The sequence below is a fragment of the Mesoplodon mirus genome, assembly GCF_964341445.2.
Source record: "Mesoplodon mirus genome assembly, chromosome: 2".
In the NCBI taxonomy this organism is placed as follows: Eukaryota; Metazoa; Chordata; class Mammalia; order Artiodactyla; family Ziphiidae; genus Mesoplodon; species Mesoplodon mirus.
The window spans coordinates 215,476,857-215,493,606 of record NC_138977.1 but is presented as its reverse complement, the minus strand read 5'-3'; the positions used below and the strand labels follow the sequence as shown (position 1 = coordinate 215,493,606).

Below are 16,750 nucleotides of genomic sequence, written 5' to 3'. Positions count from 1 at the left end.
CTTAAAAATTAGACTGTGAAAATCTGAAAAAAAAAAAAAGAAAACTTACTTCAGGACCATTTGAAAAGAACTGTAGTTAAAAGTATATCCACCAATCACCCACATAAATTTCCCATGTAAAACAGCTTTATGGGAAGCCCGACCTACAGAAGGACTGAAGGGTTTAACATTTGGCAGAATCCAGTAAGACTCAGTGGAAGGAACATTCAAAGAACAATCAGGACCTATTTTAAAAAATCAAACAACACAATGCATTAAACAAAGACCTTAGATTGTAGAAATAGAATACATGGATTAAGAGAATTTAAGAATCCAATGCTCATCGTATTAATAAATATAATGTACATAAATGGTCTGAAATATAACTTACAGGAAAAACTCTAAAAGCAAATGTAATGCTTACAGAGGAAAAAATCATACACTCAAATCAGACTTGGATACGTTCAAATAAATAATACAATCTGAAAGAATTACTTAAATGATATAAATTCCAGACTTATTTCAGTATGCTAATAGGATATTAGAACAGAAAACAATGTACTCAAATCCCAGTTCTGTCTCTTATTAAAAGTGTGACCTTGGGAAAGTCTGCTTACCTTTGCCATCATCAAGCCTTCATCTATAAAACAGAAATAACAATCTATCTCCTAAGGATTATTATAAATATTTAATTTTTTTAAAGACAGTGGAAATTAAAGCATTCATAAATTGTAAACTATTAAAGAAATATAAAAATAAAATTACATTTTTTCTTAGCATCATTCTTATTAAGAACAACCAAAATTGGCATCAGTAGAGAGGCTTATTATCCTCAAACAGAAAAAATTATTATGCATAATAAAAACTATTAATGAGTGCAGGATAACGTAAATACTCTAAGTTAAAAACACTGCCTTTTCCTATCCATGTTCATGATGTTACTCATGAGTCTTGGTTCCTCATCTGTAAAATGTAGCAGGCTAGGCTAGATCAGTGTTTCTCAAACTTAAGTTATGGAAGGAATGCTCCTAAAGGAAATGTATTTTCATCAAATTTAAGGGCTCACAGATTATTTTAATTCTAATGAAACTAATATGCTTACACAAAAACTAGAATAAATTCCTTATGTTTAAAGTTCTTTTATAAATATAAAACCAACATAAACTTATAAATTATATATATAAACAAACATAAAATCATTAAAATTAATTTTTGCTTAAAATGATGGATGGTATTGTTCTGCTCAAAGTAAATCATTGGCCCTAAGTGGAAAATGATATCAATTCCACAGCACCTTTTTTATGCAACTTTAAGATACCTATATTATTTTGACAACATAATTCTCCCAGCACTTTTCTTTCATTTATCTTTTACAAACCTTTTTTATCCATATAATATGCCATAACATCTGTTGACCTTCACTTATCACAAAAGTATCAGTACTCTTCAATATTCTTTTTAGCCTGCAATAAGGATACTACTTGGTCCTAACTAGTCAACACAAATGCTGGCACTGCAATCAAGTGGCATTTTTACACAATTATGAGATCAATCACTTGATGTTAAATTTGCTTATATCAAAAAGTTTTAGATTATCACTGAATCACAAAATTTTAAAGCTTCCAGACTCTAATTTCAGAAATATTAGCCTTTACAGTTTTCATTTTCTCATTTGTTCACTCACCCATGCATTCATTCATTCATCTTCCAAGTCCTTTTCAATGCTTACATTCTATGAGTCTGTATTTTTCATGTACAAAGTTATCTAGGTTATCTAGGTTATCTAGTTATCTAGGTTATCTCTTTGATAACAATACAATCTTTTAAATCAAATATAGAAAACTTTATAATTTCTGAGTGAAAAGACTGTGAACTATTCCTTGGTAACCAAAGAAATTAAAGGAACACAGTGATTTTTTTTTTTTAAGTTAAACTACAATTCTAAACCACTTAGAACTCATTTAACTCAGGTTGGCAAACAACAGCCCATGAGCAAAATCCAACCCACTACCTGTTTTTGTAATAAAGTTTCTTAAGAACACAGTATGCTCATTCATTTAAGTATTATCTATGGCTACTTCTGCAGTACTCAGCAGAGTTGAGTAGTTGCAACAGATACCATACAATTCCCAAAGCCGAAAATAGTTACTATGTGGCCTTCTACAGAAAAGTTTACCAACCTCTAACTTAACTGAAGAGAAATAAGATCATATGGACATTACACATAAGTGGTATACCTAATTGATCTAAATGCTATATCTTGTTTTCTTAAAAAGAAAAATGTAGATTTATTTTAAATCAGGAATAATAAAGCAAAAAGAGTAAAATGTTAATAATAGGTTAATCTGGGTAAAGGGCATTTGTATATTCTTTGTACTATTTCTTTTTCAATTTTAGGTATTTTAGGTATCTATTCTTTTTTTAAATTTATTTATTTTATTTACTTATTATTTTTGGCTGCATTGGGCCTTCGTTGCTGCGCACAGGTTTTCTCTAGTTGCGGTGAGCGGGGGCTGCTCTTTTTGCAGTGTGCGGGCTTCTCATTGCTGCGGAGCATGGGCTCTAGGCACTCAGGCGTCAATAGTTGTGGCATGCGGGCTCAGTAGCTGTGGCTCGCAGGCTCTAGAGCACAGGGCTCTACATGTAATCACAAGCGTCCTTGTAAGAGAGATTTGACTACAGAAGGAGAAATCAATATTACCACTGAAGCAGGATGCTGTGCTCCATGCTTTGGAGATGGAGTAGGGAAAAAGAGCTAATGAATGTAGAGATTGAAACTCTATTACTGGAAAAGTCAAGGATGCAGATTCTTTCTTAGAGCCTCAGAAGGAGTGTGACCCTGCAAACACCTTGATTTGGGCTCAGTGAAACATATTTCAGACTTCTAACTTCCAGAATGGTAAGAGCTTAATAAATGTGTGTTAAGACATCAAGTTTGTGGTAATTTGTTACAGCAATTATAGGAAACTAATGCTAATAACTAAATTTATTTTATTTATTAACTTCAGATAAATACTGTTATTTAATACAAGAAATTGGATTTTAGAGATTTTTAAATTTTTACTCTATAATCTAAAGTATCTACTTTTCTATGCAAACCTGCAGTCAAATTCTTCCTCTTTATTACTACCTTATTTTATGTAACTTCTGGCAGTTATTAGAAGGAATGGTCTATAGCCAAACTCTACAGATTGTCTTTATTTTACTCTAAATTAGTAAGTTTATAAATAGAAAGATTGATGAATATGACTTAAACGTGTAAGGAAAATTAGATGTGTTAATTTGTAGTTTTCTGCACTCATAACTAAAATGATTAAAAATGTAAATTTATAAACTGAATACTAATTTAAAACACAAATAACTATAGAGAATACTTTATACACACAAAGGCTTCACCACCAATTAAATATCATTTAAAGCCATCCAAGACTCCCTTTTTATAAGAACACATCCATGAAAAATCTACCACTTCATTATCTGTCCTGTTATGGAACATCTCTGCATAATTCTCCCTGCATAACTTTTATCAATCAATATGGGAATCTCCTCAAGGTAAGCAGATCACAGCTGTCTTGAAAAAGATGTAATAAACTAACTCACATTACAGTGGGTTTTCATAAAGATTTAATATGCTACCTTTTCCATGGGTTAATCCAAAGAGCATAAATGAATTTCTAATGATGTAACTTTCAGCATTAGTGACAGTCTACTGCGAGATAAATTTTTGACACTGTTCTACAATCCAAAGTGGAATTATACTCATCCCTCTTAAATTTATACCTCCATTCTCATAATCTCTCTTGAATTCCAGACTCAAAATGAAACTATCTACATGACATTTCCACTTGGATGTCTCATAATCATCTCAAACTTAACATGTCCAAAACTAAAATCTTGATTTTTTTCCCTCCCAAATCTGCTCCTTCACCAGTGTTTACCATCTCAGTAAACGGCACTTCCATTTACCCAGTTGCTCAGGGCAAAGATCTTGGAGCTATTCTTGAGTTCTCTTTTTTTCCCACACCCATATCCAACAAATCCTGGACTGACATTCATTACGTATGCAGGAATACAGCCTTTCCAACTGTTAAAACATGGAAATGCTTCACTGATTGTTAAGCAGATGCTGCTGCAGGTACCAGGCCTTCCCCTTCCAAGTTCCCCTGACCCCTCTGAGATTATCCAGACTCTCCCAAAAGACAACTAAAGGGGTAATGCCTGGCACAGCATGGCTCATCCAGGATCCTGCCCCAGTCCTAAAGTCAGCTGATGCTGTTTTGACTGGTTGGTGTCTAAGTGTCTGTACCTTACCAATTATAAACATTTTTAAATTCGATCACCTCTACCAGGCTCTAAACACTGATCCTTCCCTTTCCAACTACCATCCTAGTACAAGCCACCATCCAATCTCACCTGGACTACGGCAATAGTCTCCAAACTGGTCTCCTTATTTCCATTCTTGCTCCCTTCCTATCACATTCAACTCTCCACAATGCAACCAGAATGATTAAAAATATAAATTTCCCTACTCAAAATCTTTCAATGATTTCCCATCACACTAAAAATAAAAATCCTTAACATGGCCCACAACTCTTACATGACTGGCCTCAGTATTCACTTACTGCATGAATGAATGAATGAATGAATGAATGAATGAAAATAACTTTAGAGCCATAAAAGATTAAGAGCAAGAGCTATGAAGTCAAACCTCGCTTTCCAACTTATTAGCTATGAAACCTTGGACGAATTAACTTCTCTAAACTTCAGTTTAATCATAGAGATTATATGTAGAAGAACATAGGATTCTGTGAAAATAAAATAAGATTGAATGAGATTGTACTTAATATTAAATACTATAATGAAACCTTCATAATAGTAACATTATTACTATTATGAAGTCCATCCTCTCATTTTAATATACAAGGAAACTAAGTATAATTAAGTCGACAGGCGAAATATGTCAATGAAGCCTAGCATTATTAGGTATAGTAAATATACATGCCAAAAGAAAACAGTAAGATTAGAACTAAAAATTTCTATAATCAGAGATAAATACAATTGAGAAATAATTGCAAAGGACAAAACCTAGAATAAAGAAAGTACTACAAAGTTTTGAAAGTTTCTCCAAAGCAATTCCAGAACTACTGAATTATAGTCTTTCTTCTTTCCCAAAGTAGTCTATTTTGCACTGGAAAAGTTTTTCTAAGGGACTCTATCTCTGTTTTGATACTGGAAATCAGTACAAAAATTTTATTTGCTTTATACAAATTAATTTTATAAAATAACTTTTCTTCCATAAAGAAGGATAAAAGTTTAAAGTCTTCAAGTGAGTTTAACAGCAATTCCCTGAATAGTACCTCTAGTGTAGTATATCAGCTAGATTTCTCTGGTTGTAAGCCACAGAAACTACTTTTGGCTAGGTTAAGGAATAATGGGTATTTGTTGAAAAAACATGGGGAAATTCAAAGAATTTTTAAAAAGAGGCTGAAAAACCAAGCTTAAAATAGACAGGTATCTGGATTTATCATCCCATCAAGACTACTCTCAATGAGTGAAAGGCAATTTCCCACAAAGAAACTGGATTGCTAATAGGAAAGGAAAAGAATGCTGAGAAGGAAGATTTGAAGCGAGGTACATGTAACTTACTGTAATCACTCCAGAAATAGTCTTATGATCATATTGAATCTGAAGTTCTCCACAATAAAAGGCAAAATGAGATAACATCATTGCAAGAGTCCTATCTTCTAACATCATCAGAAAATTTTGATTTTGTTTCAGTTTCCAAAGTATTCTAAACATTTTCTAGGCTCATAAAACCAATCTCCAAAGGACAGTTATCAATTTTAGTGTATAAATGTCCACGGCTGTTCTGACAATATCCTAATTTTACAGAACAATGAATTTGTGAGTGGTAATCACTACACCAGATCTGTTCCAAGAATACTTGGTTCTCACAGTTTAGGTCAATGATGTGATTACAGTATGGAAAGGAACTGCCCTTCTGTTAGCAAAGATCAGTGCTTTCCAATTACTACTTTTGAGTTGTGAAAGGCTTGAAAACAAAGCTTTATAGACTGGTTCTGATTAGTTAAAAATGACAAATACAGAGATAGCTGGGATTGAAAGCAGGATTTGTTTATCCCACCTAAGTCAGAGGCAATAAAGTAAGTGGTTGTAAATATTTCAACATTAGGTAACCTTCCACAAGGAAGGAACCTATGTCTAGCACAGAATATTCTGTGAATTTTGTTGTAACCCACAGCCCTTTGTTCTCTTCTCTCTCTCTACACTCCCTTCCCTCATGATCTCATCTGATCTCATGGCTTTAAGTATCATCAACCATTTCCAATTTAACATTTTTAAGCCAATCAGCCCCAAACAGTACAGACCTCTCTCCACTAAACTCCAACTGCCTTTTCAACATCTCCTCGTAGATGTCTAAAAGACATCTCAAACGTAACATACCAAATTCAAACTGATCTTCCTCCTAAAATCTTCCTCATGTCAACTGATGACAACTCTATCTTACTCTAAGGTCAAAAAAATCTTCAAGTCATCCTTGACTTTTTTCTTTCTCCCATCCCCCATATCCAATGCATCAATAAATCCTATTAACCCTGTTTTAAAATCACATTCAGTATTAAGCAATTCTTACCTTCCTTACTGTCTGCCCACACTACTATCATTTCTCATCTAGATTCTAATTATAGTAGTAGTCTCTTAACTGGTACTCTGCTTTCGTAGTCTATTCTCAATATAGAAGTCAACAGGAACCTTTTAAAACTAAGTCAGATTATATCAATCGTCTGCTCAAAATTCTACAATGGTTCCCCATTTAACTTAGGGTAAAAGTCAAAATCCTTCCAATGGCCTACAATACTAAGGCTTAGCTCAGCTAGCTCCATTCCTCACAAACCTCCATCACTCCAGCACCTTACCTCCATATCCCCGATCATCTCCTTGCTCTGAAACTTCTCTGAGCTCACATCCAACAACCTGCCCCTCAGTCATTCAATTCCAGGCACACTGGCCTTTTGCTGGCCCTCACATACACCAGGCATGTTCCTGCCTTAGGGCCTTTGCCAATGGCTACTCCCTCTGCCTGAAATGCCCTTCTCCTAAATATCTATAGAGCTAACTCCCTCACCTGCTTCAAGTCTTTACTCAAATGTCACCTTCTCAATAGGCCTAACCTGATCATTTTATTTAAAATTATAACTCCCGGGGCTTCCCTGGTGGCGCAGTGGTTGAGAGTCCGCCTGCCGATGCAGGGGACACAGGTTCATGCCCCCGTCTGGGAAGATCCCACATGCCGCGGAGTGGCTGGGTCCGTGAGCCGTGGCCGCTGAGCCTGCGCGTCTGGAGCCTGTGCTCCGCAACGGGAGAGGCCACAACAGTGAGAGGCCCGCGTACCGCAAAAAAAATAATAATAATAAATAAATAAATAAATAAAATTATAACTCCCATCCCTAGATCTATCTATCCCTCCTTCTCAGCTTCACCTTATTTTTCCATTACACTTATCCCTTTCTAAAATATTATATGTATAATATATGTTATGTTGATTATCTATGGTCCGTCTCTCTTAGCTTGAATGTAAGATCCACAGGATCTTTACTTTCTTTGTTCTGTGATGTATTCAAAGGTCCTAGAATAGTACCTAGCACTTGGAAGAAGCTCTAAAATTTTTGTTTCATAAAATGAACAAAAATAAATGAATGAATTAGTACATAAAGCTTGTTATATATACATCCTCAATACTATTTTTATTTTTAAACAACTTTTCAAGTAGCTGAGGAATAAAAACTTATTTTATTGGCTCTTGCAAAAAGTTGGATTTGCTGTTTTTGCTGGGTGGGGAAAATAAACAAAAAAAGAAGAATTTAATCTAGCACATTATCTGTTGCTTGTCTCTCCACAAAGTTAAATAGAGAGATCACGTTCATTATTATTAAATTTCTAAAGGGAAACGTAAGCTATGCTGTGGATTTCTTTAAAGCAACCTATAGTCTCGTGTACTTATACACACTATCCTAAAGTAACTAATTCTGTCCTAATATGTTATGTGACTAACCCAGAAAAAAAATAATGTATGATAAAATATTCGTGGATCTGAGCTAAAAGATTTTATATTTTTCTAAAACAAACAAAATCATCAAGTTTTTACAACTTGAATAATGCCATGGAATCTAAGTGTGTGCTCTGGTAGTCAATACTGCCACCCAATGGCAAATGCTAAAATCTAAAACCAAAGGACTGAAAGAAAATAACTGACCAGATGCTCAAATTCAAATGTTTCCCTCAATACTTAAAATTATGCTTTACATATCAAGTAAATTGCATAAGTTATTGGAGTACTAGTCTTCTAAAACATCTATACCTGAATGTCCACATATGGCTAAACCAGCAACTAATACATTTCTAATTCATTCATTCAACAACAACAACAACAAAATTTGAGCACCTACTATACAACAGGCACTACAGAAGATGCTGTTGGCATAAAGGTGATCAAAACATAGTCGTTCTTAACTTCATGGAGTTTGTATTCCAGTAGGAAAGATAATAAAGAATCACACAAACATAAATGTGATAAAAGCTATAAATTTAAAAGATAGGGTCCTAAGAAAGCACGTGGGGGGATGTGACCCAGTCTTAGAATGTTAAGGAGTGAGGGTGTTGTAGGGGGAAGTGCAGAAATAAGAAAGGCCTTGAAATATTTAGGGACAAAGAACATTCAAGGAACTGAGATAAATCCAAAGTGTAACTTTCAATAAAGAATCGGAAACACTATAAAAAACTATCAAATTACCTGATTTACATATTAAGATACTGTCTTTTAATCAATCATCTAAAGGCTGAAAACAACCAACTTCAATCCTTACATGAGAACAGTGTCTGAACCGCACTGAAAAGGAACACTAAGTATCTATAAACAATATCCTGGGGCTTCCCTGGTGGCACAGTGGTTGAGAGTCCGCCTGCCGATGCAGGGGACACGGGTTCATGCCCCGGTCCGGGAAGATCCCACATGCTGCGGAGCAGCTGGGCCCGTGAGCCATGGCCGCTGAGCCTGCACATCCAGAGCCCGTGCTCTGCAGCGGGAGAGGCCACAACAGTGAGAGGCCCGTGTATTGCAAAAAAAAAAAAAAAAAAAAAAAAAGAATATCCTGAAGACATGTAAAAGGACTGAACGATAGGATTGAACAGGGCATTCTGGAATAGGAAAGGACCGGGGACAAATTTTAAATGGCTAAGCAACAGTCTTGTATATAAAACCTGGTAACCTGTTTTTCATCTCTATAAAACAGGTGGAAAATGTTTTGTTGTAATAGATTAAGAAAAGAATTGTACCCTGAAGGCTGCTCGTTTATCTTTTCAACGTGTCTACTCCTACCATCTATTCCACATTGCAAAGTTTTTCTGAGTAGGCATGAGAGAGCTATTCAGCCCATTCCTTGTCAATTATGGCAACAATCTACACTTCAAAATACTTTATTTGGATTTTTTAATTTATTTAGAAGATTCCAATCATTTGAACCCCCTTCCTAGTTTGGGAAAATCTCTCACTGTGTGAATTTTGCTCAGAAACAGAATCCTTTCCCACTACACAATTCAGAAAAGTTAAATTCTCTACTTCTATATCTCAAGGCAGCAATTGAGAAAAGTTAAATTCTCTATTTCTATATCTCAAGGCAGCCAAGCAAGGTATGGTTAAGACCTAAGTTTAGCCAAGTAGATTTTACTAAGCAGGCCTTCAAATCTTCAAAAGTGATACAAAGATGTGGGGAGAATTTAGAATTTTTTCTACCCAAGCCTGTAGCATACAGTATCCACAGTAAAGACACCAGTGATGGTACCCCAGGGTCCAGTGGCAGTAACAGGAATATCCTGTGGCTTCATCTTTGCTGGGAACCAACCCACCTAGCCTTCTGTTACACCTACCCCTTTCTAACCAAGGTTTTTCCAGCCTTCCCATCTCCTTTGTGAGCTACCCAATATCCTTTTGTATTAGTCAGATTACAGGTTTAGAGAACAAAAAATAAGTTGCTTAAAAAAACTACAAGTTAATTCCTCTCTCATAAAACATTCCAGAGGCAAATGGGCAAGTGCTACTGCTTACTACAGTTACTGCCATTTACCAGCCATTGGAAAAGATCTCAACGATGCAAAATTCCCACACAGCACTTCCACTCATATCCTACTTACCTAAACTTAGCACAATAACCATGCTAGATGCAAGGAAGGCAGAAAAATGTGGTATGTAGCTGAAGACCATGTGCTGAGCTAAAAACTCAGTCAATTCTATCACTAAAAAGAAGGGAAGAATGAATGCTGGGAGATAGTGGTCCCTGAAATACTTTCCAATAACTGCCTTTTCTGCTCAGATAAGCCAGTACTGTTTCTGTTGCTTACAATCAAATCAAAGGCTTATAGTGGTTCCGATTTTTTTAAGTTATGTAAGAGAGAAACCTGGAGCCACTGTGATTAGGGAGTTGACGGGGGTTGGGGGGTGGGAACACACTGTATCTGAGGGTCTGCTTTGAAAATTAATGTTCTACTGTATTATTTACATATGAACATAAATCCAATTTATTATATCTTGATTTTCATGCCTTTTAAAAATTCCTCAGGACTTCCCTGGTGGTCCAGTAGTTGAGAATTCACGCTTCCACTGGAGGGGGCACAGGTTCAATCCCTGATAGGGGAAGTAGGATCCTGCGTGCCACGTGGTGTGGTCAAAAAAAAAAAAAAATCCTCATCTATCCCAATGTTTGGAAGCCATCTTAAAAGAATAAATGCTCTTCAAATCTGTCTTTTTCCCTCTTGTGACTTATTAAGTCTTAAGTTTTATTAAGTGAAAGATGTCACAGAAGCAGATGAATCCACACAGGTGTCTACCCTTTAAGTAATCTATTTGACATGTATATATCATTGTCTTTGAAAACTATACATTATAACAAAATTAAACATTATACAAAATTAAACATTATTAAACAAAATTAAACACTATACAATAAACTTGTATGCTTTTCAAAATGTTGCACTAGCATTTTCCATATTCTTTACCATTTACTATATTCTTTACTATTTCAGGTTGTTACAAGTGCTTTCCACAGAAAAAGGGGGACAGTTGACTTTAATGGTGCCATCTAGTCTTAAAATATACTCCTACTGCCTAAAACAGTAAAAAGGTGAAAGCAGATGGTTAAGGAAGAAAGACTTAGATGAGAAAGCTAAGGGGGAAAAAAGTATAGTAATGGTTAAGCAAAACTCTTAGGAGATGCTACATAGAAAAACTAAATTTGGAAAACAAGGAGATGTGAAGCCTAGGTGGGACAAGCACTAGAGAAATGTGAGGAAGGGATTCAAGACTTAACAAAAATCTAGGCTTTTCCTCTGGATTCTCTTAATAAAATCTCAGTTTCTAAAAAACAACATTTATTTTCTTTTTATATACTAGCACAGAACCAAACAGAGTAAGTAAAATTAACCAACATAAATGGATAAAATATAATGAAGATAGCAACAATCTGTTATTCTTAACCCAAAGAATCCAGTTCCAAATAACACATTACAAAAAAACTGCCAGACTCTGAATCTCATAAAGATTGCCTCCTCAGCTCTCATTTCAAATATCTCCAGATCTTTGATCATTCCTCAGATGCCCTAGAAACAAATCTCTCTCTCCGTTTCCCCTCAATGGTTTCTTCTCCCATTCCATATATCTAAAATTAAAACCCAGTGATATAGTCAACAATCCCACCTACTTTAAGCTATGCTTCCTTAGATATAGAATCAGGAGTCAGTTTGGAGGCTCAAAGAAACCAATCTGCACATCATCTGTCTTGAAACACGCACAATATCCATTTCACCAAACACTACCCATAAAACATTCATATCAATTCAGAGATGAATTATTTAGTTACAAAGAATTAATAGTGGTATAAAAATGTATCTGATTTCTATATATTTTATAATAAAGCACTTTAACATTATTCTAATTTTTTAAAATATATGTGTACATGCATATATGTGTATGTGTTAATATATATATATATATAAACTTATTCATATTATCACTTTGCTTTAAAAGTAAACAAACCCAGCATTTGCTTCCCCATTTTCATTTGCTTATAGACATTTAAGAGCCAGGAATTTTTATGATTTCAGGCACTCCTGACAAGAATAATAAAATGTGAAATGCTGATAAACAAAAGCCAGAGAAACAAAAGATAATATTTTCAACCAGATACATATTACAAAACCTCCAGAAAATAAAGCATTTAAAGAACTACTAGAAGGAAGTAAAGAGCAAAAAAGGACAGAGCTGTTCATAGAGAATATTATACAAATATATCCCTCCTTTGCTTTCAAGACTGTTAAAATGAGATGGGGACTAATAGCAGATGAAGACCAGTCAGAAAAACACCAAGCATATAAGCTATACTTCTATTTCTCAGGCCTTAATTTAAATATATTCTTGGTGTACTATTCTCTCCATAGAAAAGGACGTTATTTTAGTTTCAAGACTGAAACGGAAAAAAAAAGATACCTCAAGGCACTTTTTAAGGGAAGAAAGGTCATGATTTATTAAAATAGCCACTCAACAAAATATATGCCTTATATGTATAATTAAAAACACTGAGAAGGGCTTCCCTGGTGGCGCAGTGGTTGAGAGTCCGCCTGCCGGTGCAGGGGACACGGATTCGTGCCCCGGTCTGGGAGGATCCCACATGCCACGGAGCGGCTGTGCCCGTGGGCCATGGCCGCTGAGCCTGCGCGTCCGGAGCCTCTGCCCCGCGGCGGGAGGGGCCGCAGCGGTGGGAGACCCGCGTGCCGCAAAAAAAAAAAAACACTGAGAAATTTGTATCTGTCATAATCATAGTACGAAATCAAATTCAATTCAATAAGAAATCACTGGACTTGAGGATATGGGGAGGGGGAAGGGTAAGCTGTGACAAAGCGAAAGAGAGGCATGGACATATATACACTACCAAACGTAAGGTAGATAGCTAGTGGGAAGCAGCCGCAGAGCACAGGGAGATCAGCTCGGTGCTTTGTGACCGCCTGGAGGGGTGGGATAGGGAGGGTGGGAGGAAAATTTAAGAAAAGAAAAAAAAAGAAAGAAATCACTGGTATTTCATATGGTTGGAGCAACTAATTTTTTAATGAAATAACATGGGTTTAAAATGGGCATAATTTACAGAAAGCCTAAAATAATTCCTCTAAATAAGTACTCAGCACACTTAGTAACATTTTTTCAAACCTGACTCAAGAATGTTGAATATGAAACCATTCTCTTTGGTTTTTACTTTTAGACAGCTCTGGTAGGAACTATGGCTACTACTGTTACACTGTTTTATAATAACACATGATCATGTAACTTTCGATTATGTATTTCTTGAGTCAAAGCTCCCCCATCAACAAGATTAATACATTGGCACAAAGTAAGCTCTCAATATGTAAATATAATCTGCACAAAGCAAGTTCTGGGTGGGTAAGTATATAGATAACTAGGACCTATCTCTTCATTAAATTCCACAATGACAAGATTTATGATTTTATACCCAAATACTTAAGTAAGTTAAAACTCTTCAATTCAGTCTAAAATTAATCTTTAATAATATTTATAAAAATTGTTTAGAAATTCTTCCCCAATTCTTCTCATTGCTTTTGCAATAAGCAGCTGTAAAACTTCTAAACTTTTAAAAATACTCTATGTTCTTTTAAAACATAGCCACAAGAGGTCAGTCTTTCCCAAGAAACAAGTTTAATATAGTCCAGTACCTTCCCAGATGAGCATCTATTTTTGCAATATACTATTTATATTACCCATTATAAATCAAATTTGAATGTACCACGTGTTAATTTCAGCCACGTCACCAAATCTTTGGGAACTCAACAAAAAATTAAAGAAGATCATAATGATCACACGTCTACATTTTAAAGAGTTTCATATATAACTTCACTTGATTCTCAAAATAGCACGTAGACAAAATCTTTACTGATTTTATTTGTGAAGAAGCAAGCTATTAAGAAGTTGACTGTTACTGAAATTCTAAAAATAAAACAAATACATGAGATTTGGGTGTGTAAACTACAGCAAAACAAATGAGTGTAGAATTTGTATTAATATATTAGATACATAAATCAATGCTTCAAAAGCCACTTACCTTGCCAACTATCATTGCAGACACACAGCTTTTCACCTGTTAGGTCACAGTAACCATGATCTGGACTGCCGCAATTGGCTTTACAGTAAGGAATGTCACAAGCTTCACCCTTCCAGTATTTGTCACACTCACAATATACTCTACTTGGAACAGAGACACTAGTTGTACACTTCCCATGACCAGAGCAATTGTTAGGACAAGAATTGATTCTGTAAAATATAATTTATATATATTCAAATTCAAGACAACTGAAAAAGAACTTTGGCTGATATTTTGTTAACTTTATAGTTTTTATGTTGTGTCTACGTGCCTCATTTAACGCAATTTTACAATGCGACTTCAATTCTTTACTCTGTACCTTTTAAACCCCAAAGCAATTCGGTTACACATATTTGCAATTGGCCTCAGTTCATTCAATGAGTTTACTCTGCTACCAAGACTACATACTCAACATCTGCAGGATCTATACAGTTCCAAGCACACTGTTTTGTAAAGACTTAAGTACTCAACTGCTTTGAATATATATTTCACAGAAAAAAATTAAATTCATGAATACCTGAAACAATATGAGAAGCCAAGATTTAAACTGGTTATATAATACTTAAACAGCATGCTATCACCTATACACTGTTATGGAAGTAAAAGGATATTTACCAAGTTTTATTTTAAAGCTCTCTAACTGATTATATTCTACTATATATTTATTCTCCCTTGTGTAAATTCTTGATATAAATAAATCCTATAATAAACTGCTGATTCAAGGATATTTAGAATATTTTATTCCTCGTGAAAAATTCTCTGGTATCATTCTCTACGTTCCTGAAGAAAACAACAAAAAAAATGTATCAAGTTCCTCTGTGGCCATTCCTAATGAAAGCAACTGAAAGTATCTCTGGCTAATTCACTTCACCCTTGGACTTCCAGATATAAAAATGTATACAGAGTCTACACAATAGATGCTCAATAAATACTATTTTTTAATTTTAGAGAAGACAGTGGTATATAGCCACTCACCTTATCTCCTAAGCCTCAATTTCCTCATGTGTAAAATGGGAAAAATACCCATTTGACAGAACTGATGAGAAGAGAATTAAAGAATATAATATATATAAAGCATCCAGTACAGTCTTTGGAACACAGAAGGACTATGAAAACTCAGCTCTCATTCACTCTCCAAACTAGGTATAAAATACCTTGGGGCACAGTAGGGCAGATGAGGGCTCCCTGCAATCCTACACATCTGTTATTACCAGTAAAGTTACACTAAGTTTGTATAATATGTTTACTTAATCGTTTTCCAAAAATTTTTAATTTTGTAATTAATTTTTTTTTTTTTTTTTTGCGGTATGCGGGCCTCTCACTGTTGTGGCCTCTCCCGTTGCGGAGCACAGGCTCCGGATGCGCAGGCCCAGCGGCCATGGCTCACGGGCCCAGCCGCTCCGCGGCATATGGGATCCTCCCAGACCGGGGCACGAACCCGTATCCCCTGCATCGGCAGGCGGACTCTCAACCACTGCGCCACCAGGGAGGCCCTGTAATTAATTTTTAACCAAACTTAACTTGTTACCATACTGTCCTGAGACTGAGAAACTATCCTATACAAGCTTGGACAGTATTTTGGGATATTATTAAAATTTTATGTCACTTAGGAAGAGATGCTATATATTTTGGAATTTAACACACTAGCCTGCTCCTGGTATATAAGACATTTATAAAAACAAACAATAAACTCTTTAATGTCAAATTATAAGAATCGTTACAATATGAATTTTTTGGAAAAAATACTTACGAGTAAAAAATGTTGAAGCCAGTTAGATTATATGCAGCATCACTAAAAAAATGTAACAGTGCATAGCCAGACGTTGTAACAACTTCAGGCACAGTTTCATTTCCCCTTATTTCAGGGACTATCAAACCACTGTAAGAGAGCAAAATTGAACACTCTGTATATTAATGTACATAGGACAGTTAATCACACAAAATTTACTCAAAATATTCTTGTCAGAATCACTAAGTATCTATGTTAGAATGGGCAACTAGAAGAATAAATCTAAAATGAGTTCCTAGCCATTTCTCACCAATTAGCTCTGCTACTGCTGCCAACAGACTAACATCTACTCTCATGCCACCATACTCCTTTTTCTCTTCTCACCATTTGGACTGCTATGTCCCATCTCTCCCTTTTGTCCTGCCATCCATTCTGTCATAATACTATAGGGTGATCATTAACTTAAGTCATATGTAAACCTTCATTTAAAGCCACCTTGGAGAAGATTTAATATAGTTAAAATGTCCATACTACCCAAAGCAATCTACAGATTCAATGCAATCCTTACCAAAATACCCATGACATTTTTCACAGAACTAGAACAAATAATCCTAAAATTTGTATGGAACCACAAAAGACCCTGAATAGCCAAAGCAACCTTGAGAAAAAAGAACAAAGCCAGAGGTATCACCCTCCCTGACTTCAGACTATACTACAAAGCTACAGTAATCAAAACAGTAAGAGTACTAGCACAAAAACAGACACATAGATCAATGGAACAGAACAGAGGGATGAGAAATAAAGCCATGCACTTATGGTCAATTAA

At 35.3% G+C, this 16,750-nt stretch overlaps 1 protein-coding gene across 1 annotated transcript in view; it reads right to left on the bottom strand.

Annotated features, from left to right (window-relative positions):
* Window positions 1-16,750, bottom strand: part of ATRNL1 (attractin like 1) — a 707,592-nt gene that overhangs the window by 655,463 nt on the left and 35,379 nt on the right. Inside the window, exons 4-6 of the mRNA XM_082611125.1 lie at window positions 15,946-16,074; window positions 14,157-14,365; window positions 50-224 (exon numbers count right to left, since the gene is read on the bottom strand). Of these exons, the coding sequence (XP_082467251.1) occupies window positions 50-224; window positions 14,157-14,365; window positions 15,946-16,074 (513 nt within the window). The remainder of the gene's footprint in view (window positions 1-49; window positions 225-14,156; window positions 14,366-15,945; window positions 16,075-16,750) is intronic.